This window comes from Arachis ipaensis, chromosome B01 (assembly GCF_000816755.2).
Source record: "Arachis ipaensis cultivar K30076 chromosome B01, Araip1.1, whole genome shotgun sequence".
NCBI lineage: Eukaryota > Viridiplantae > Streptophyta > Magnoliopsida > Fabales > Fabaceae > Arachis > Arachis ipaensis.
Window position 1 is genome coordinate 43,812,542 of NC_029785.2, and position 24,213 is coordinate 43,836,754.

The window sequence follows — 24,213 nt, forward strand, 5'->3', positions numbered from 1 at the left end:
TACTCTATTATACTTATAATAGTATAAAAATAATAAACTATTACCTCTTTGTAATATATGTGTCATTGTTATGTATTTATAGGTTGCTAATCATAAACAGTTTATGGTTGGTGCGTGGCAGAAGTTAGGCCAATTAAGAGATTATAATATCATAGAACAGCGTTGCAAGTATAGCTCTTAACCAGCTAAAATCCGCCTCACCAATTTAAAAAGAGTGTCACAAAAATTTAGAATAGAAAAATACTGGGAGTATGAATCCCAAGTCGTCTCCCAATGAGTTGTGAGAAAGTATGCTATTTTATTAATTAGGAATTTTTCGAGAGTTTTGAGATTTGAATAATGGGCAATTAAATAATTATAAATTTAAGTAATAAAAATAAACTAAGAATAATTATTGATATTCTGAATAAAAAGCCTTGACTGGGGGAATGATTAATTGGAAGTTCTATCCTTGTTGGGATCTCTTAAGTGTAGTATTAAAAAGTTTATTGTTTTCACTTAGTTAACCCTTACTAAATAAAGGAAAGTCAAGTGATTAAGCTAACCCTTATTCGCAAATCCTAGTCCTCTTCCTTGGGAAGGTCTAGCGTTAGTAAATACAGAACTAGCCAACAACTTCTAGTTTAAACAGCACCTAAGCCTTCCAACTCAAGCGTCTCCTTTTAATCAACCCCCATGTCAAGTATGGAATCTACTCCATTGACATGAATATAACGCTCATAAAAATAATAGAAGAAGACATGATAAATTAAATAAAATAGGGATTCGAAATTAATTAAAAATAAAATGATCCTTTGCACTAACAATTCATGAAAATAATCTAATTACTACTTTAAACAAGAGTTAAGAATATGGAATAAATAAAAGAGTAAGTAAGGAAACAAACTAGAATAATGTCTTCAACGGAGATAATGACTTCTTCAATATCCAAAAGCATAAAATTAATTAACTATGAATGTAAAGAGAACCTAGAGGGGAAGTAATCCTCTCTAAATTCAGATCTAAAAATCTAAAACTATCCTAATGAGAATATGTGAAGTCGTCTAAAGTTGTGTATCTAATCTCTGTAGATGTGTGTTGAGATGTATTGAGTCTCTGCATATTTCCTGGCTTTATTCTGTGTTTCTGGGCCGAAAACTGGGTCAAAATGCGGCCCAAAATTGCCCCCAACCTTTTCCTGTTAAGATTGCAGATCGCGCAGATCATGCGTACGCGTCGTCTATGCGTTCGCATCATTCAGCGATTTTTCTTATCATGCGAGCACGTCGTCCACGCGTTCGCGTCATTCGTACAGACTCCAATCCAAGCGTACGCGTGAGGCACGCGTACGCGTCGCTGCATTTTTCTCTATTCCACGCAGTCGCGTCAGCCATGCGCTCGCGTCAGTGTTTGCTGGTCATCTCCTTAGCTTCTTGTGTTCCTTCCATTTTTGCAAGCTTCCTCTCCATTCTCTAAGCCATTCTTGCCCTATGAAGCTTGAAACACTTAACACACGGATCACGACATCGAATGGTATAAAGGAGAATTAAAATATACTAATTAAAGATCACTAGGAAGCAAGTTTTCAATCATAAACCAATACTAGGAAGGGATTATAAAATCATGCAAATCATATGAATATGTAGGTAAAGGCTTGATAAAACCACTCAATTAAACACAAGATAAACCATAAAATAGTGGTTTATCAATCTCCCCACACTTAAATATTAGGATGTCCTCATGCTTAGCTTAAGGAGATAAAATAAATAAGTAGGGAAAAGTGAGACTCATGCAATACAATGCAATGCAACCTATGTATATGAATGCAACTATATGATTTTTGTCTACTTGGTTAAAAATAAATAAGTTCTTCAAGACAAAAATAAATTAAATTCCACTAATTAAAATTCATACAGTAAAAGTAAGTAAACCTGTAAGAAGATAGCTCATGAAAGCAGGGAATATAGAATTAAGCATTGAACCCTCACTGATGGTGTATGTGCACTCTAGTCACTCTAGTGTATAGGGTAATCACTCTACTCTTCTCTAATCATGCTCTCTAAACCTTGTTCTTCACCTAACTAATCAACAAGTATTTAATGTATCAATGCAAACATCATAAGGTCTTTTCAAGGTTGTAATGGGGCCAAGGTAAAGGTGAGGGTATATATATGGCTAAGTGAGCTATTCATTGAATCCTTGATTATCCTAAGCTATAACCTAACATATATACTCTTATTTTCTTCTTGAATCATCCTTAACTACCCAAAATTTTTCCACTTTTGTTTCACATACTCATGCATCAACTTTTCCCCTTATTCATTACTTATTTAATTGAATATTTTTGAATTTTTTTTGCAGCATAAAAATAACATTACCAATGCACATGGATTTATAATTTTTCTAGTTTCACATGAGTAGGTACCCAAATTGCCAATATTTTATCATGATACATTCCCTTATTAACCCATGTTCCCACAATTTTCTCATACTTTATTGACACACAATTTCCTATCTTAAGCTAACCAAAGATTCAATTTGGGGTATTACTTGTTTTTCTGCTTAAGGCTAGTAATGTGGTAAAATATAGAATAGATGAGATTAAATAGCTCAAAGTGGCTAACAAAGGTAAATGGAAGGGTAGGCTATTTGGGATAAGTGAGTTAATAAAATAATGGCCTCAATCATATGCATGCATATAACACATTAAATATTGGACATATAGGATGGAACAAAATATAGATTACAATCATAGAGAAGTAAACACACAAGAATAAAATTTTATGGTTAAATATTGTAACCATTTTATTAAGCTCAAGTCTCACAGGTTGTGTGTTCTAGCTTTTAACTATGTTCCAATTACAACTTCCAAACAAGTTTAACACAAAAGTTTTGATTTAATTTAGTGAAATTTTTCAAAAATAGGGTCTTAAAAAGAAACTTATTATTTTCTAACCAATTAGAACATGCATGCAATTACCTATTACTATGCAATTTATTCTATTCTAATAAAAGAAAAATTAAATAAATATACTATTTTATTGGTGCTAGGAAAGAGAAATTACCTCCGGAAGTCCGGTACTGAATGACCTCCCCACACTTAAAGCTTGGCACTGTCCTCAGTGCCATTAGTCAGGAACAAAGGGGGGTTGGTAGCAGCATCTCCACAATCGGGACCATCATGGCTCCCTGTGCTGGTAAATGAAGTGGAGTCTGGGGTGTCTGGGTCTTCTTTTGGTGGGTGGTTACCAACAATCAGCTCCTTGAGGTATGTAAATCTGTGCTTGTTACAACGCTCTCTTTGCTTTCTTTTTCAGTCAAGCTGGTATAGCCTCTCAAGTATCTGATGGAGCAGTTGGTTTGTTGAAGGTGCTTGTGATGTGGTAGGAGAAGGAATGTCTTCTGCTGGTTCTGTGCTGCAGTTGATAGTGGCTGCTGGAGGTCTGATATATTTCCCATTAGGGACGTATTGATCATCTCGTGGAATCATGGCCTTGGTGTCCCCAGCTCTGTAAGAGACTCCGGCTGCTGAGACTAAATCTGAAACTAAGGTGGGAAAAGGTAGGTTGCTCGCAATCTGTAAGTGTCCTATAGCATGCCGAATGTGTCTTGGTAAATTGAGGTGCTGGTCTGTAAGGATACACCATAGTAGAATAGCCATGTCTGCAGTGAAGGAGGACTCATGAGTGCTTGAAAAGACGTAATGGGACATGATCTGTGCCCATACTCGAGCCTCCACGGTGAGTGCTGAAGCCAATATTCTCTTAGGTCGGGATCTATGGTATCCATAAATCCATCTGCTGCCAGGTTGTGCTATAACTCTGAGAACTGCGTCCCAGTTAAATTGGTATGTCTGGCGTTTGAATGAGGCTTCTTGGAATGCGTCCAATTCTTCTGGAGCAGGGGGAAGATCTAGAGCTTGCTGAATGGCCTCTTCTGTTATGGGAACTTGCTTCTGACGGACATAGACAGACTGCATGGTTGCCATGTGAAAATTGGAGTAGAATTCAACTACCCATGAAAGATTAACCTGCCGTGACTGTCTCCGTAGGAATCTCCATTGTCTTCGTTCAATTTGCGGCTCAACAAATTCAACAATGTTGGTTGGGAGGATGAGTAGATACTCATTGTTATAGTTTCTCTCAGCCAGGATAGGGAACATCTGCTCACAGTAGCGGTTAGAGAACCGCGCAGTGTCCTTTGCTGGAAAAGCTTTTTCTTTTTCATCGACCTTGATGATCCTCTTGATTCGTTTTGTTGAGGGCTTTACTACCGTTGAAGATGGCTGTCCGGCTATTGTTCTTTTAGTTCCTTTCCTTGCTGGTGGTTTGGGATTAGCTTTCTCTTTACCCTTCTTGGTGGCCATCCTGAAAAGAGAAAAGGTAAGTAATTTTAAAACTTAAGGGTTAGAGCAAGGAAGAAAATGGTACATGTGATAATCAATGCACGGTAAAGAAGGATGTCGTTAACACATGGTCACGAATCCATGTGAAAAGTTCATCAATAGAAATATAGCAAGTGCATGTGATGGCAATTTAATGCAAGATGTTTATTTGCATGCCGGCAAAGGCATGAGTAGCATAGATCAAGCATTCAATGTCTAAGTTAGATTACCAATCCTTTCAAACTAACAACCTGTTTGTACTGACAATTATATTTACTTAATAAAATATAAAAGAGATTTTGTGAAAAACAGGCATTAGAGTAGTAGAATAATTTAAAATAGTGTGCAATGCCATACGGGCTTTTTCACAAACACATAGCATGCATGGTGAATATGTTATTGAAAGTATTAATTTGAACATGCAAGCAACCCTTTAAGAAGTAATTTTAATTGTCAAACAATTCCACAATAACTCACAAGCAAAATATAGAAGTAAATAATCACCTAATTAAATTTCTAACACCAATTAAAGGAATAAAAAGTAAAGAAAAAGAAAGAAAAAGAAAGAAAAAGAAAATATAGGTAATGAAAGTAAAAGAGGAAAACATAAATAAAAATAATAAAGAAAAAGTAAAAAGTAAATAAAAAAAATAAAAGAACCTTGATAATGGGTGTGAAAAATAATGGAGGGAGAAAGTAAAGAGTGAGAAAGAATAAAGAAGGAAGAAAAGAGAAGAAAGAAATAAGAGAGGAGAAGAAAAGATTTAGATTTGGGAAAGATAAGATAAGATATTTGGCTAATCTGGATAAGCTGTGCGTCGCTTGTAACGTGGACGCGTGGGTCACGCGATCGCGTGGTGTGTGATAAATTCAAGTGACGTGGATGCGTGGGTCACGCGATCGCATGACCTGATTTGTGCTATTGGCGCGAGTGCAGCCTCACGTACGCACTGCTCTCTGTTTTAATTACATTTTGCCAAAAATCTGGGTGACGCGTTCGCGTGGTTGTCGCGATCGCGTGAATGGGCATTTTTTGAAAACGACGCGGCCGCGTGGGGCACGCGGTCGCGTGGTGAGGCTTGTACTTCCAGCATCATTCCAGCCCTACTCCACTATAACTTGCTGCCATACACCCATTTACGTCGATTTTGCAGGGCCACGCGTTCGCGTGGGTGACGCGGACGCGTGGGGAGACTATTTCGCAAACGACGCGAGCGCGTCAGCGACGCGGTCGCGTGGGCATATTTGTGCCTAAGGCACGCTTCCAGCCACGCTTTCGCGTGACTTTCTGCTTCTCTTTTTCTTAGTTTCTAATGCACTATGACGCGGACGCGTCAACAACGCTGGCGCGTCGCGTGCCTCTCTTTTTTTTTAATATGCATTATGTAAATGCAAATGCAAGCTATATGCAGAGATTATGAGAAGAGTCATTAACAAAAAAATAAAGAAAAATAGAATAAAGTAAAATAAAACTAAGACTGAAACTGAACGATCATACCATGGTGGGTTGTCTCCCACCTAGCACTTTGATTTTACGTCCTTAAGTTGGACGTTCTTCAAGCTTATTCTGCTACTGTTGGTGGGTCTTCCAAGAGGAAAACCTCTAGTTCTTTGTGATCCTTCATCTTTTCTCCATGATAGAGCTTCAGGCGATGTCCATTGACCTTTAGGAATTTGGAGATAGAAGGATGACACAGGTGAAAAACTCCGTATGGCTCTGCCTTTTTCACTCTGTAGGGACCTTTCCATCTTGATCTCAATTTACCTGGCATAAGCCTCAGTCTGGAGTTATAAAGAAGAACTAACTCCCCTGGTCTGAATTCTCTCCTTTTTATGTGTTTGTCATGGACAACCTTCATCTTCTCCTTGTATCGCCTAGAGTTGTCATATGCTTCTAGGCGAAGATTCTCTAACTTTGCTAGTTGCAGCTTTCTTTCAGCACCACATTCTTCAAAATTTATATTGCATTCCCTTACAGCCCAGAAGGCCTTGTGTTCCACCTCTACTGGAAGGTGGCAAGCCTTTTCGTACAATAAGTGGAAGGGGATCATCCCGATAGGTGTTTTGTATGCTGTTCTATATGCCCAGAGCGCATCTTGTAGCCTTGCACTCCAGTATTTCCTATGGGGCTTTACTATTTTCTCCAGAATGCATTTAATCTCCCTGTTAGATACTTCTGCTTGTCCATTGGTTTGAGGATGATAAGCTGTTGCTATTTTGTAAACAATCCCATGCTTCTTCAGTAATCCTGTTAGTCTCCTGTTACAAAAATGAGTGCCTTGATCGCTCACGATTGCTCGTGGTGATCCAAAGTGACATATAATATGATTTCTAACAAAGGAAACAACAGTGTTAGCATCAGCAGTACGGGTAGGAATTGCTTCCACCCATTTAGAAACGTAATCTACAGCTAACAGTATATAAAGGTAACCATTAGAGTTTGGAAATGGACCTATGAAGTCAATGCCCCAAACATAAAAAATTTCACAAAAAATCATAATCTGTTGAGGCATCTCATCCCTCTTGGATATATTACCAAATCTTTGGCATGGGGAACAAGATTTACAAAATTCAGCAGCATCTTTAAAAAGAGTAGGCCACCAGAATCCACAGTCTAAGATTTTTCTAGCTGTTTTTTGAGAGCCAAAATGTCCTCCACTCTCAGAGGAGTGGCATGCCTCTAAAATAGACTGGAATTCTGTTTGCGGTACACATCTTCTAATTACCTGGTCAGCACCACACCTCCATAAATATGGGTCATCCCATATATAATATTTAGACTCGCTTTTCAGCTTGTCCCTTTGATGTTTAGTAAAATTTGGATGGAAAGTATGGCTAACTAGGTAATTAGCTACATGTGCATACCAAGGAACTACTTCAGATATTGCTTGCAAACTATCAAATGGAAAAGTATCATTGATAGGAGTGGAGTCATCCTTAATGTGCTCAAGGTGACTCAAGTGGTCTGCCACTAAATTCTGGTTTCCACTCCTATCCTTAATTTCTAAATCAAACTCTTCTAGCAACAGTATCCATCGTATTAGCCTTGGTTTGGACTCTTTTTTAGCTAATAAATATTTTAGAGTTGCATGGTCTGAGTACACTACTACCTTAGTACCAAGTAAATAGGCTCGGAATTTATCCAGAGCGAAAACAATAGCAAGAAGCTCTTTTTCAGTAGTAGTGTAATTTGACTGAGCAGCATCTAAGGTTTTAGATGCATAAGCAATGACGAAAGGATCCTTACCTTCGCGCTGAGCCAGTGCTGCTCCTACTGCATGGTTGGAGGCATCACACATAATTTCAAATTGCTGGCTCCAGTCTGGTCCTCTCACAATTGGGGCTTGAGTTAGGGCGATCTTTAGTTTATCAAACGCTTTCATGCAATCTTCACTGAATTCGAACTCAATATCTTTCTGCAGCAGTCTGGATAAGGGTAATGCTACCTTACTAAAGTCTTTAATGAATCTCCTGTAAGAACCTGCATGGCCCAGGAACGAACGGACTTCCCTCACAGAAGAGGGGTAAGGTAAACTAGAAATGACATCTCCCTTTGCTGGATCTACTGAAATTCCAGTTTTAGAGACAACATGTCCTAGAACAATCCCTTGTTTTACCATAAAGTGACATTTTTCAAAATTCAATACAAGGTTTGAACTAACACATCTGTCTAATACTTTAGCTAGATTACCTAGGCAAAGGTTAAACGAATCTCCATATATGCTAAAATCATCCATAAATACTTCCATATAGTTTTCAATAAGATCTGAAAAGATACTCATCATGCATCTTTGGAAAGTAGCAGGTGTATTACATAAGCCAAAAGGCATTCGTTTATAAGCATACGTTCCAAAGGGACATGTAAAAATGGTCTTCTCCTGATCCTCAGGAGCTATATGAATTTGAAAGTAACCTGTATAACCATCTAAAAAAAATGGGATTTACCTGACATGCGATCGAGCATCTGATCAATAAATGGCAAAGGGTAATGATCCTTGCGAGTAGCTTGGTTGAGACACCTATAGTCAATGCAAACCCTCCATGAATTCTGCACTCTAGTTGTCAGGAGTTCTCCATGTTCATTCTTTATTGTTGTGACTCCAGACTTCTTGGGCACCACTTGTACTGGACTGACCCATTCACTGTCTGAGATGGGGTAAATGATATCTGCTTCAAGTAGTCTGGTGACCTCTTTCTTGACAACTTCTAAGATCGTTGGATTCAATCTTCTTTGGGGTTGATGGACAGGTTTCGAGTCCTCTTCTAAATATATTCTGTGCTCACAAACTTGAGGACTGATGCCTACTATATCCGCCAAGCTCCATCCAATTGCTTTCTTGTGCTTTCTCAATACACTAAGTAGTTGTTCTTCCTGTTGAGAAGTGAGTTCCCTTGCAATGATGACTGAAAACTTCTAATTATCCTCAAGGTAAGCATACTTAAGGTGTGGAGGAAGGGGCTTCAATTCTAGTTTCTGCTCTTAGCTAGGCTCTAGATCATCCGGGCTGGTGGTAATGGTTAGGTGTCTTCATTATGGTCAGAGGGTGTCCCCACACTTGGACCTTGCTCCATGTGCTTCTCTTCTAATTCTTCTTGGTGAACTTCAGCTATAGTTTCATCAATAATATCACATTGGAAGATAGAATGATCTTTCGGAGGGTGCTTCATAGCTTCATTTAAACTGAAACTCACTGTTCTACCATCTATCTCAAAGGAGTAAGTTCCTGAGAATGCATCCAGCTTGAACTTTGAAGTTTTTAGGAATGGTCTTCCAAGCAGGATTGATGATGGTCTTCCTGAGTCATTAGGGGGCATTTCCAGGATATAGAAGTCAATGGGAAATGTGAGCCCCTTAATTCTCACTAATACATCTTCTGCAATTCCAACTACTGTAATAATGCTTTTATCTGCTAACACAAAACGAGCTGCCGACCTTTTTAAGGGAGGGAGCCTTAAGGTATCATATATAGACAATGGCATTATACTAGCACATGCTCCTAAGTCACACATGCAATCAGAAAATATTACACCTCCAATGGTACAGTTTACCATACATGGACCTGGATCACTACATTTTTCAGGTATACTTCCCATTAAAGCAGATATAGAACTACCTAAAGGAATAGTTTCTAATTCATTAATTTTATCTTTATGAATGCATAAATGATGTGTGGAAAACGATCCAACACGAAACTAACCGGCAAGTGCACCGGATCGCATCAAGTAATAAAACTCACGGGAGTGAGGTCGATCCCACAGAGATTGAAGGATTGAGCAATTTTAGTTTAGTGGATGACTTAGTCTAGCGAATCAAGAGTTGATTTGAGTGGTTTGTATTTGACAGAAGCTAAATTGCATGAAATTTAAAAGGGAGAGGGACAATTGACAAGAAATTAAAGAGGGCAGAAAATAAAAGTGCTGAATCTTAAAGAACAAGAAATTAAATTGCAGAAACTTAGATTGCAAGAAATGTAAATTACAGAATCTTAAGATGCAAGAAATTTAAATAACTTGAATCGTAAAGGGAATTGGGAATTGGATTTGCATATATTAAACAAGAGAAAGTAAAATTTAACAAACAGAAATGTAACAGATGGACTCAATTAAACTGGATCTTGAATGAAAATGAAAATAAGCTTGGTGTAGCAACGAAACAAGGAAATTGAAATTGAAAGCTGTAGATCTCAGGACTCAAGAGACTAGATAGCCAAGTCTAGATCTCACTGCCTTCCTAGATCCAGCAAGAACAATTGCAAAGGAAATGAAGAAAAGTAAATTGCAGAAATAGTAGAAGAAGAAGCAATTAACAGAAATGGGAATTCAATTATGCAGAAAATTAAACAAGATCTCAAGATGAGATTGAAACAGAAGTTCTTCAATTCTCCACCCAAGATCCAAAGCAAGAAAAGTAAAGAGTGCTGAGCAAGAACAAGGAAGAAGAGAGATCAATTCTCCTTCCTAATTCTCTTGAATTCTAAAAACAACAACTAAAATGTAAAGGTGAGCTCTCTCTCTAAGTGTTCTAAGAATTCTGAAAGAAAAGCTCCCGGAAAACTTAAATCCTAAGCTATTTATACACTTTCTTCAAATGGTCTTCAAGCCTTGAATTGGGCATTTGCTCTTGATGGAATTGGGTTGATAAAAGCCTCTGTTGATTGCACTTGGAGTTGGAGAGAAACCCATTGTGAATCGGGACATAAAGCACAAAAGCTTGAGTCAAAGTTTGAGGTAAACTTTGGCTCAAGCTTTTTATACCAGCCACCCCCTTTTGCTGCTATCCACGTTTGAGCTAAAATTTGAGGTCAAACTTTAAGCCAAACGTGGATCCCCTTGTATGCATGTGTGGCGCCAACGTTTGCCAAAAAGCTTGAGGCAAACGTTGGCGCAAGCTTTTTCTCCCCTGGGTATGTTGGTGTGGCGCCAACGTTTGCCAAAAAGCTTGAGGCAAACGTTGGCGCAAGCTTTTTCCTCCAAGGTGTTTGTTTTGTGGTGCCAACATTTGCCAAAAAGCTTGAGGCAAACGTTGGCGCAAGCTTTTGCTCCATCCAGGGTGTTTTTAACTCTTCCAAAAGTTTGAGCTAAAGCTTGAGGCAAGCTTTGGCTCAAGCTTTTTGTTCTCTCTTGCTCCTAGCCATTCCTTCTTTCTTCAACCTTCTTCAAAACTCTCTTCACCTATCATCAATCAATCAGAACAATCAAAGCTATGCTCCAAATCATGAGATTGTGTGTCTTTCATAATATATGACAATTATAGCACAAAATCTCATGAAAATGCATTAATTTATCTATGGTTGATTGAATCACAGAAACATGAAATTCTACCCAATTGGCTTACTTATGGTTCAAGAAAGTGCATAAAATCAATTGAAAACAAAAGAAAAGACTAGTGAAACTAGGCTAAGATGACTTGTCATCAATAAATCCTTTAGAAACTTTACATATTTAGGCACTTGTTGCTGAATAACATAAAAAAGGGGAACAGTTACCTCAACCTTTTTGAAAATTTCTACCATTTTGGGATCAAGTTCTGTCTGCTTTCTTGGCTTTCTTGCAAGGTCTGGGAATGGGATAGGGATGGCGCTACTTGCGGCTTCTGCATCCTTTGGTGCTCTATTCCTTGGCTGAGCTAATTCTTCTTCAACCTTGTCTTGTACTTCATCTTCCTCTTCAACATCTTCCATTTCAGTATCTTCTACTTCCACTGAGTCTTCAATTGAGGCATGTTCTATTGGGCTTGGCTCCTCCTAGGTCCTCTCTGGCAGTGTGGTTCCGGACCTCAAAGTGATGGCATTGATGCCACCCTTGGGGTTAGGTAAGGGTTGAGAAGGAATTCCACTGGAGCTTAAAGGTTGGTTGGTGGAAGCAGGTAGTGATTCTATCCGGGCGGCGAGAGCTTGTAAAGTGGCATTCAGACCATTTAAAGTAGACTTCAGTGTAGTCTGCATGTCTTGTTGTCCTTGTGCAAGAGAACGAAGCATCTCGTCATTTGATGAGGAAGTGGGATAAGTGATCTGTGGTACTTGTTGTTGGTTATGCTGGGGTCCTTGTGACTGTCTTAGGTGAGGAGCTCTGTAAGGTTGGTTCTGATTCTGCTGTTTGTTGTTGTTATTCCACCTCTGGTTTCTATTGTTATCTCTGCCTCCTCTGTTATAGTTGTCTCTCCAACCATGGTTGGAATTATCTCTCCAACCTTGGTTGGAGTTGTCCTGCCATCCTTGGTTATAGTTTTCTCCTTGGTTGTAGTTGCCGCCTTGTTGATTGTATCCTTGGTTCGAGCGGTCATAGAAGTTATGAGTAGCTGCCACAGTGTTATCTTCTTGTTGGAGCTGCGGGGATTCATTAGTATAATGACTATAGTCAGCACAGATTCCGCATACTCTTTGTGGAACTAGCTGTTGGCTTTGTTGTGGTGTGACAGGCTGAGCTTGTTGTTGTTGGTTCAATTGCATTTGCTTTAGTAAGTTGGTCATTTCACATATACTCTGTGTAAGAGCAGAAGTTTCAGTGCTGGAGAAGACTTCTGCAACAGCTTTTGAGTGGGTGCTCCTGTGCCTGTGATTTCTAGTAGACTCAGCTAAGTCGCTGATCAGTTGTCATGCTTCATCTGCGGTCTTGTACTTTTTCAGAGACCCATTACTAGCACCATCTAGTGTGGTTTTATCCCGAGGCTTCATGCCTTGAGTGAAATAGCTGATTAACACTAGCCTGTCAATCATATGATGGGGGCATATGTCCAGAAGGTTCTTAAAATGCTCCCAGTACTCATAGAGATTTTCTGTTTCTCCTTGAATAATGCATGAGATCTCTTTCCTTAGTCTATCTGTAACTTCAGCTGGAAAGTATTTTTCCAAAAATTCTCTCCCGAGCGTATCCCAATTGGTAACAGTCACTTCAAGTTGGGAGTAGTACCACTCCCTTGCCTTTCCCTCAAGAGAAAACGGGAAGGCGGTTAACAGAATAGAAGTTTCATTCACACCATGATGCCTAACAGTAGAACAGGCTGTCTGGAAATCTCTTAGGTGCTTAATAGGCTCTTGAGCAGGTAAGCCATGAAACTTGGGCATCAAGTTGATTAATACAGTCTTCAGCTCAAAATCTACAGCCAGAGTTGGATGATGCACTTGATATGGCTGCAGTGTAAAATCTGGGGCTCCAGCTTCCTGGAGAGTAATCCTCTTAGGTTCTGCCATGATATCTGCACGTGAATCAACTGAATCAGTAGTAAAGGAGCTTGTTTCGTTCTCAGATGGCGGTTCAGATTCGCCCTCAGATGAGACTGGTGAATCGATAACAATCACTTCATGACCCTCAGAGGCTAACCTGCGTCGAGCTCGCCTAATACGTGAAATAGTTCTTTCAATTTTAGGATCAAACGCGGCTAAGCTCGGATCAGGCAATGAACGCGTCATTCAATGAAGGAAACATATAGCTCATGGTAATAAAATAAAAATAAAACATGCAAATAAAAATAAAAATATATACACTAATTAATAATTTAGCACACAATTGCAACTCCCCGGCAACGGTGTCAAAAACTGGTGCGTGGCAGAAGTTAGGCCAATTAAGAGATTATAATATCATAGAACAGCGTTGCAAGTATAGCTCTTAACCAGCTAAAATCCACCTCACCAATTTAAAAAGAGTGTCACAAAAATTTAGAATAGAAAAATACTGGGAGTATGAATCCCAGGTCGTCTCCCAACGAGTTGCGAGAAAGTATGCTATTTTATTAATTAGAAATTTTCTGAGAGTTTTGAGAGTTAAATAATGGGCAATTAAATAATTATAAATTTAAGCAATAAAAATAAACTAAGAATAATTATTGATATTCTGAATAAAAAGCCTTGACTGGGGGAATGATTAATTGGAAGTTCTATCCTTGTTGGGATCTCTTAAGTGTAGTAGTAAAAAGTTTATTGTTTCACTTAGTTAACCTTTACTAAATAAAGGAAAGTCAAGTGATTAAGCTAACCCTTATTCACAAATCCTAGTCCTCTCCCTTGGGAAGGTCCAGCGTTAGTAAATACAGAACTAGCCAACAACTTCCAGTTTAAACAGCACCTAAGCCTTCCAACTCAAGTGTCTCCTTTTAATCAACTCTCATGTCAAGTATGGAATCTACTCCATTGACATGAATATAACGCTCATAAAAATAATAGAAGAAGACATGATAAATTAAATAAAATAGGGATTCGAAATTAATTAAAAATAAAATGATCCTTTGCACTAACAATTCATGAAAATAATCTAATTACTACTTTAAACAAGAATTAAGAATATGGAATAAATAAAAGAGTAAGTAAGGAAACAAACTAGAATAATGTCTTCAACGGAGGTAATGACTTCTTCAATATCCAAAAGCATAAAATTAATTAACTATGAATGTAAAGAGAACTTAGAGGGGAAGTAATCCTCTCTAAATTCATATCTAAAAACCTAAAACTATCCTAATGAGAATATGTGAAGTCGTCTAAAGTTGTGTATCTAATCTCTGTAGATGTGTGTTGAGATGTATTGAGTCTCTGCATGTTCCCTGGCTTTATTCTGTGTTTCTGGGCCAAAAACTGGGTCAAAACGCGGCCCGAAATTGCCCCCAGCATTTTCTGTTAAGATTGCAGATCGCGGAGGTCACGCGTACGCGTCGTCCACGCGTTCGCGTCATTCAGCGATTTTTCTTGTCACGCAAGCGCGTCGTCCACGTGTTTGCGTCATTCGTGCAGACTCCAATCCATGCGTACGCGTCAGGCACGCGTACGCGTCAGGCACGCGTACGTGTCGCTGCATTTTTCTCTATTCCACGCGGTCGCGTCAGCCATGCGCTCGCGTCAGTGTTTGCTGGTCATCTCCTTAGCTTCTTGTGTTCCTTCCATTTTTGCAAACTTCCTCTCCATTCTCTAAGCCATTCCTGCCCTATGAAGCCTGAAACACCTAACACACGGATCATGGCATCGAATGGTATAAAGGAGAATTAAAATATACTAATTAAAGATCACTAGGAAGCAATTTTTCAATCATAAACCAATACTAGGAAGGGATTATAAAATCATGCAAATCATATGAATAAGTAGGTAAAGGTTTTATAAAACCACTCAATTAAATACAAGATAAACCATAAAATAGTGGTTTATCAATGGTTCATGAATATGTGGATGTATGAAAATATGTGAAAGTTTAATATTGTAAAAAAATAGATTAGAATACTATAACTACTATACATAGAATGTATCTATTTTAATAGATAGCTAGAACTATAGATAGAAGTATGTATGTATTTTATAATGTTGCATTTCATTGTTTATATTTTAGTTTTTTGTATTTAATTTTGCAGTCTCATTCAAAATTTTAAACTCCTTAATACTTTCTAAGTAGGACCCTCATTGTCACGTATCTATCCACTTATTCCCTACCCTCTCCCTACTATTCCCCACCCTCTCCCCACCTTTCCACATCGTATCAGATATCAACTCTCGGTATGAGTTATCTGTTTGGTTTTCTCCAAAAGTCTTTACTTCATTTTGTTGACCATGGGTAGATTGCTAATATCTTTCATTCGTTATAGTTTCATTACATTTATATTTCCACCTCGATTTATTTTTTTTAGACGAATATTTGTTCATTATACTTGATGGTATATATCTAATATTGTGTTAATATTGTTAGAATGTGCTTTCAGCCATCATTCGGTGGAAATTCTGAGGATGATTATCAGCTGGACTTCTATAGGCTAATGTTCATTTCAATGGCCCCAGCATCCGCACGTCAAGTCATGTAGTAATTTACGTAATGTTCTGTGGCGTTATACGGTAGATATGACGCATGTTTATTTTGATTTTATAGGTTCGAGTTCCCATTCCTGGCCCGTTCTATCGAGCTTTTGCTAATCAACTTGGTGATTTTGTTATCTTTAAAGATAATCATGAAAATGAGTTTAGGGTGATGTTGGACAAGAGTGGAGCCTTTGCTCACTTTGCAGAGGGGTTTCAAAGTATGGTTCGATACTATAATATTAGACATGGAGCCTGGATGCGTGCATATTATAAGGGAGATAATGTTATTGCTATCTTGATCTGGAATCTTGATGGGTCTTGGATTGTGTATCCTAGATCAAATCAACTAATAATGTTTTTCTCACCCTTTGTGGATCGTAAGTCTCCAGGTCGTGTCAGGGGTCCAGCAACGAACAATGCTATATTTGATGAAGGGGACTTTGTACCCTATTATCGTTTTTCATATACTCCTCCTTTGTCTCCCCGGATGACACAATCAACCCCCCTTCCTCCACCAAGCTCTTTCTTCATAGTCGTCGTCAATACTCTAATGCTCAAGGAGCTATAGGGCAGGTCTTGGCTAACAATGAAGGTAAATGAATACAAAAGCAACTCGATCTATATGTACAGTACTAAAAGTTTCTTTGGACGGGCTATTGTATTTAGGTTGTTATTTTAATGTTTTTTATGCGTAGTCATGTTTAGGGTAACTGTGGATAGATATCCTGTGATATTTTTTTACTTTAGTGCTGTGATTCATTATTTCTATTATGGATCTTTTCTTATGTAGATGTTGGGGTTGGAAGCTTCTCTTATAGTTTATTATTTATTTATTGGTTATTTATTATTGTGACGGTGAATGATATGATGAAATAGTTACGTATCACTCAAGAGGGATTCTTCATGGTAGATGGCCCTTGATTTCTATTATCATTTAAAGGAAAAAATTCTCTTAGTCATGCTCTGTATAATAAATAAACAAATAAATAAATAGACTCAACAAATGGTATAATGAGTACCTGCACATTCAATCTAACATAAATTAAATCGGTGCCATTTATAGTAACAAATTAAATTACCGATCATATTGTATCGCGTATGTCCACAGATACAATTTTTTTGGTTGGATAAAATTGGTTGGCGAATACAATCTCTTTCATTTTATACCCTATATTAAAGGAGTTAAATATTTATTCCATTTTTCTATGTATAGTATTTTTTCGAAACATAGCTATTAATAAAATAAAAAACGAAAACACTAATTGAATAGAGTGTTAAGATTAATATATTATCGGCATCAGTGAAGCAAGACTAGGCAGTAACTTTTACATTGTGTGATGGCATAATTGTCCTTTTGAATCCCTATGAGTACCATTTTCTTCTCTTCTTTGACTTTTGGCCCACCTAACTCCTAGACGGCACAGACAGCTATCTCCTGAATTAATTTTTTATACAAAAATATTGAGTACTCTACATTGACGGTGCACAGGAAATACCCGTTGGGAAAAAAGTTTTCATCGTCTCCCGTAGCTTGCTTGCGTATATGCCTCAAACTTTCTTTCAATATCAGTTGCTTGGTTTTTCGATTTACTTTTAAAATTTTGTGAAACTTTCAAGATTAATTGGTAATTTACACATACAAATGAACCCAGATGGGGAGATGCAATCTGTGTCAAATATTTGCTCCTGCAGTATGGTCTTTGACCTGGACCCATATCTGGTTAGAATAAGTTATTTTCTATAAATTTCATTTGATTCTTGATAGTTTTCTGTATTTGTTTTTCTCTTACTTATAGACTTTCCTTTCAAACAGACTATTCTTGCTTTATCACCTATTTTTTTAAGAGCTACAAACACAAGTTGATATATAAGGTCAAGTTTGTTGATTTTGTTGGGCATTGTTTTCCTATGAAACTTGAAATATCGGATACGACCGGAGTTATTGTGAAAGGATTTTGCTTGATTAGGCGTGTCTACAACATAAACCATTGTGCGACAATTGTTGTTGTATACTGGGGTAATGGTGTGTTTCATATCGTTCTGATGTTGATACATAGGTCCGAAGTATTTATTGATAATTTGATTAATCTTAGTGGGTACTCTCTTGCGGCTAATAGAGAAATTTTCCATTGGGTTGATTATCCGTGTTCTGGACACAAGGAACATGAGGAAATTCAGAAAACTCTTTTATCTTCCTCTAATGTCAGCATACAAGGTAGTCGATGGTTACCCTTATAGAGTTCAGTTATTATGCACTGCATATTCCATTCTTACATTTAAGAATACACTAGACATCATTTTCTCAAACCACATTGGTAGCGATAATGACTTGGTGAACTTACGTGAATTCAGTTATCTGTTATTGTATAATTATGTACACAGCCCATTCACCTTTATTGGCTCTCTTTTCCTACCACATGCAATGGTTGTTGAAAAGAAAATTTCAAAATACCAGTTTGTTGAGAATGTATTGGTAAGTTATGAGTTAATTTTAGTTCTGAATTCATTGTCCTGGTAATGCATCAATAATTGGTGGATAATTTTCTACGTTGGTTAGTAACTAAACTTAATCTTACTGGCTAATTCATGCCTACTTGCAATAAATGTAGACAATACCAATAAGTTTCATGGAGATGGCATTCGGCGAGAAGCCTCACCAACTATATGTTGTTGATGAAGCTGGTATCATATATGCTGTCGATTTCCGATGTAGACTAAGCCGGCCGAGAGAATGGTATCATGGAAAGGGATGGTGCAAGTTTGCAAGTGATCATATGATTCGGTGTGGTAGCTTAATTCATCTTGTGGTTTCTTCTCTTCAAAATACAATGATTTATTGCAACGTGTTATCACTTTGATCCTTCTAATCATGGATGTGTATGTTTTCTGTAGCTATCGTGTTTGCAATTTAGATTATTACCCATTCGCCTAATTTGTTGTGTTTGTCCTATAGAACATGGTTTAATATATAATTATCTATCTATATCTATATCTATATCTATATCTATATCTATGTTATCTATGGTATCTATCTATCTATGTTATCTATCTATTTATCATTTATTTATCATACCTACTTATCATTTATCATGTTACAATTTTGTTATATGTAATGTGTAATATTTGTCAAAGCAAGGATGTTTCTGTGCAGTCAAAGTAAATTATAAAAATCAAATTACCCATAAGTCAGATTCCAACGATTTCTTCCAATGGTGCAATTACTTTGTTCTCACGGTCAAATAATGTGTTCGGCCAGCTCCCTCACGGTAGGGTAGATGCCCCTTTTTTAATGCCTTCCCCTCCATCCCTATAAATAACCCACAGCCATGCATGAACCAGCCACAACAACTTCATCTATTACTCTTACTCTTATACTCTTATACTGGTCAGTTTATCATTCTAACTTGCTTGTGCCTTGTGTATTTCTTGTGTTTCTTGCTGCGATACACACATTTACAGTACCGTGTGCTTTAACTTCCAATAACCTCTGCTTTAATGCGTCATCTTTATCTTTATGTATATTTTTTACCGTCGTTTAATTAAACATCTTAGATATTAGATTTTAGATTTTAGATTTTAGATTTACATTTTACGTTTCAGATCTTACCCCTTTATTTCCCTAATCTATTCATATCTCGAATATATTTAAATTTATGTATGTATGTATTTTTTTTCTTTATTTACTTTTTTTTTAAATTTGTTCGTATGTTTCTTCACCTATTTGCTTGTATGTATCTTTTAATATATATTACCTTCTACGTAAATCATAATCATAGTAGAATCTACTTACATATAAATACATGATCACATGGTATTGTTATCATCATAATCCACAAGAACAATTATAAGAATAAGATCCTATTTTTTCTCCCTCAATTACGCCTCTCTCTTTCTCTTTCTCTTTCTCTCTCAAACAAATCTTCTGCCATTTCATTCTCTTCTGTCCCCTCTCACATGTCACAACTAAAACAGTTACAACAAAAACATGACGTCGTCCTCGTCCTCCTCGTCCTCCTCTTCCTCGTCGGAAGAAGAGGAAACATCGCCCACCACCGCACCAGCAAACACCGCCGCCACCAACCCCGCCCACCAAGACAAGATCAAATCCGCAATACAATCCCTCTCTTCAATCCTCTCATCCACGCTCTCCTCACATGACCCCTCCGCCCTCTACCCTCCCATCTCCGCCCTCCTCCACCGCTCAAACTCCGGCACCGGCGACAACAACCTCTGCCGCTGGCTATACGACACCTTCCAATCCTCCGTCCCCGACCTCCAACTCCTCGTCCTCCACTTCCTCCCTCTCATCACCGGTCTCTACCTCTCTCGAATCCATAACCGAAAGCCTCAAGCTGGGTTTGAAGCCGTTCTGTTAGCATTCTACGCGCACGAAATAACCTTACGCGCCGGACAGCCCGTAACCGCCACGCTCCCTGATCTCTCCCACCCTAGTCTCTACCACGAGTCAAAAACTCCACCGCCTTCGAAAAACTCTACCACGGATCTCAACATCGCCGTTGTTTCCCCAACGCTCGAGCCTCACGGAACCGTTAGGTCAACGAGAAGAGCAAGAATCGTCGGCGTAGCGTTAGAACTCTTCTACAGCAAGATATCTTCCATGCCGACAGAATCGAAGGTGGATTTCTGCGAGTTTTGTAAGATTTAGGCTGGACAAGATGGTAGTATGTATAAACATTTCAAGGAAGAAGGAATAACAGAAATCAAAATCGATGTGAAAAAGAAAGAGAAAGAGAAAGGTAAGGGGTAAAGGTAAAGGTGGTGGAAAGGCGATGGAGGAGACGGCGGCGGTGGAAGGGAGGATACCGATGCCGTGGGAGCTGATGCAGCCGATGGTGAGGATTCTAGCGCATTGTTTGATGGGACCGGGGAGTAATAAAAATAAGACGGTGTTTGTGGTGGCGAATGAGGCTTGCCGGTGCTTGTTTCCACGGTCCATGCATGATGTGAACCCCATGGCTATATTGGCCATGAGGAGCTTGTTGAGGCTTTCTAAGACTCTTGATGATGAGTTTGATCCAACTGAGTTACCTGTAACTGATATTATTATCCTTTAGATTGTTTTTTTATATGAATTTTTAAGATATTATTTTTGGCTTAGCAAGATCTTCTAATCAAATTTGTTTTATCTGTTCTTTTTGAAGTAGGAAAAGGTTAAATAGTTTCATGTGAAAAATTGTAGTTATAGCTGGTAAACAGTACAATTCATTGGTCTGAATAACTTGCACTTGAGATCAATGAACACACAAAATTTTGTACTACCTTGACGTGCGTTGTAACCATTGGGTTCAAGGATGGATGATAGATGCTTAATTGTAATGCTAGAAACTAAAGTAATACGTAAATCGTAAACAATAGTAAAGATTATTATACGTGAGAGAACTCAAAAAAGACGAATGAGACTAGAGACAACAAAACTTGGAAGAGTAATGCTACGTAACCAAAGAACAACGATTTATTGCAACGTGTTATCACTTTGATCCTTCTAATCATGGACGTGTATGTTTCCTATAATTATCGTGTTTGCAATTTAGATTATTACCCATTCGCCTAATTTGTTGTCTTTGTCCTATAGAACATGGTTTAATAAATAATTAGGTGCTTTAAAAGCCCTTTTTTTTTGCCAAGATGTCATATTTATAAACCTTATAATTTCTTATCAGTCCTAAATTATTATCAACAACAAGTATAGCTTATTGTAGTTACAGCCAGTATTAGACAACTCAAATCTTCTTGCACATGTATACCCGGTGCTCAGTGTAACATCCTACCACACTAAGCTTTATGCTTAAGTCGTAAAACAGAGGTGGTGTGGTATTACGACCTCTAAAATAAAATAAGTACATATAATAGCAGAAGAATTATAATATGCTAGGAGCCTTGAAGAATAGAGGAAACAAAAATCGCAAAATAAAAGCGCACCGTTCAAGGAACGAGTTAACTTGCGTGCTAAGGAAACCATAACTATTGAACATATGATAACAGAAGTAGGAATAGAGTGCCAAAGATACAAAATAACAAGCTCCTAACTCAGCCTGCGAAGTCAAGACTGGCCGGAGAATATTTACACATATATACATACATATCCAAAATCCAAAAGTACATATACACAATCCTGCCTCTCCATAAACCTCTAAGAGGATAAAAAAGAATAAATTATGCGGAGAGGAAGCTAAGTACATACATATACATCACTGTACAACAAAATAGCCCAGTAACCACTTCGCTACAAGGGTCCAGACGCCTAACGAGATGCCTCTCGACCTGCATCTGAAAAATAACAACATAGTATGGGATAAGAACCGGAGGTTCTCAGTATGGTAAATGTGCCACACACATAATATATAAGGTCCTGGAAATGCCAAAGACAATCCTAGAACGCCGACACTCAGATTATAGAGCTTAAAGTATTAAACAGGAGTCATAAAAGGTGGTTTTCTAAGGATATTTAAACCTAACTTAACCTTAAATCTAAATCCCATTCTGCCATTCCTCCATACCTCCAACTCCATCATGCATTTCACAGACAGATAAACAGATAAAGGCAAGCACAAGAAGGTTACAAATACTGCAGGTAACAAATACACATTTAACATGACAAGTACATTTAGGCACACCCAATTAAAGCACAAGCAAGTAATTCAAGTAATATGCATATGATGCATGCCTATCCTATGGCTGATGAGGCTCATCTGTCGGTTATCCAGCCAAGCCGACAAGTCTGAATTGTCCTTAGACTGTCCCCCGACGTACATCTCCAAGAGTCTATGCATAGCTTTTTCTCAAATAATCAATATTGCTCAATGTGGGTAACATTTCCGGGAATTTATATAGTGTCCGGTCACACTTACGTCGTAGGGTCAACAGAGTATCGAGTTTTCAACCTGGTACACGTGGTGGCAAGCCACGGCACTTTATCCAGGGAATCTCGTATCTCAGATTATTCAAATTCATAAGCCATATAAATAATTCAATTATAATTCATCAACATCCACATCATTCTCAATCGCATCTCATTCATCATTATACGTTAATCATATTCAATCCATATCCTTCATTATCACACCTCCCATTCCGCCCATCAATAGTTCCAATTCAAAACATAATTCATTCTTTTCTAAATGAATCAAACTTAAAACATGCTCATTTTCTTAATAACTCTAAATCAAACCATATAACCTTTGAATCTAAATCTTTTTAAATAATCATATAAACAAAATCTCTAATTTTTATAAAATTTCGGTAGCATCACCTCTAAAACTCAGACTTTGCCACCCTTTTCGGGTCCAAACCTGCATTCTTTTCAATTCAACATACCCTTCCTCATCATCATAACAATCACCACAATAAATCTACCTCAGATCAACAATTAAACTCATACAATATTCAAATCCAACAACCAAAATTCAACTAAGAATCATAGTTCACAAATCCTAGGCTTTTAACACAAAATACCTCATTATCACAACAACCTCCACAATAGTTATACCTCAAATCAATAATTCACCAAATCATTAGTTAATCAACAAGCACCAAACCAACCATGTTCATCAACAATAACATTCAACCATAATTCTCTCCAAATTAACATAACAACATTCACCATCCAAAATTAATAACTAATTATCCAATAAACTTCAACCAAATATATTCATCAACAAATTACTAAACATTAAACATACTCCTGCATTCCAACTTATCCTATGGTCATCTAACTTAAGTTTTCACAGAACATTATATATTAAATGCAAGAAACCTAAACCATACCTTAGCCGATTCCCAAGTATTATTCCAAGACAATTTTCCTAAAAGAACACAGCCCTCAAAACCTCAACTAATCCGCTTCCTCCAAGTTCCAGTATTCACAATTTCAAGCTCCAATTATTTATTCACAACCTAATACACATTCATAACACATATATATCCAATTTAATACTCAAAGCTCAAATTCAATGAAAATAAAATAGAATTATCATATCCTCACCTTACCCAAGCTTCACATAAGCATGAGTGAACGTTTTTCTCAAGCTAATTGGATCCTAAAACATCATAAATCAAAGAAATTCAACCTTCCCATTAAAAATTCAAAAATTGGGGGAAAAGAGGGCTGAGAGTGATTAAACAAGTTACCAGTGAAATTGTTTCAGTAAAAATGTAGAGCTCGACGCGGTGAACACGTGGCCGCAAACGGTGCGGCGATTGGAGCTCGGACGGAGAAGTTACGGGAGTTGAAAATTCACCGTAACGGTTCGGGAGTGTTTTCGTTCTCCTCCTCCCTGGGAAGCATTCAGCTTCGCGTTGCTGAAATGAGGGAGAAAGCAATGCTTGGGTTCATTTAATAGGTCGGTCCGGTTGGACCGATGGCCTGGTCTGGAGTCGGTTCAACCGATTTGGTCCATTTAGTCCAATCTTGGATTGATTTTTTCGAAATTAGTGTCAAAATTCTCGTTTCGATGAACTCTATCCTAATTTAATATAATATTTACATTTCTAATCCTCCTTATTAAAAACTAATTTATTAACTAATTATCTACTAATTTAACCGGGGTTTACACTCAGGCATTT

At 37.8% G+C, this 24,213-nt stretch overlaps 1 protein-coding gene, 1 long non-coding RNA gene and 1 pseudogene across 2 annotated transcripts; 2 read left to right on the top strand and 1 right to left on the bottom strand.

Moving 5' to 3' along the window:
• LOC107617818 lies at positions 17,128 to 18,585 on the top strand. The gene is made up of 2 exons (XM_016319690.2): positions 17,128 to 17,350; positions 18,240 to 18,585. Exons 1-2 carry the CDS (start codon positions 17,273 to 17,275, stop codon positions 18,486 to 18,488), a joined length of 327 nt encoding a protein of 108 aa, XP_016175176.1. The 5' UTR covers positions 17,128 to 17,272; the 3' UTR covers positions 18,489 to 18,585.
• On the top strand, positions 18,988 to 20,907 carry LOC107606236 (annotated as a pseudogene).
• On the bottom strand, positions 21,591 to 23,514 carry LOC110269863. Its single transcript, XR_002358622.1, has 2 exons — positions 23,416 to 23,514; positions 21,591 to 21,918 (listed from the first exon to the last, which is right to left on the bottom strand). It is a non-coding gene; the product is annotated as an uncharacterized LOC110269863 (long non-coding RNA).

Bases quoted from the DNA above. Each gene is read 5' to 3' on its own strand.
- LOC107617818 (XM_016319690.2), top strand. From the start codon at position 17,273: ATGAACCCAGATGGGGAGATGCAATCTGTGTCAAATATTTGCTCCTGC. The intron at 17,351-18,239 runs GTTAGAATAAGT...CAATAAATGTAG, and splicing joins TTGACCTGGACCCATATCTG to ACAATACCAATAAGTTTCAT.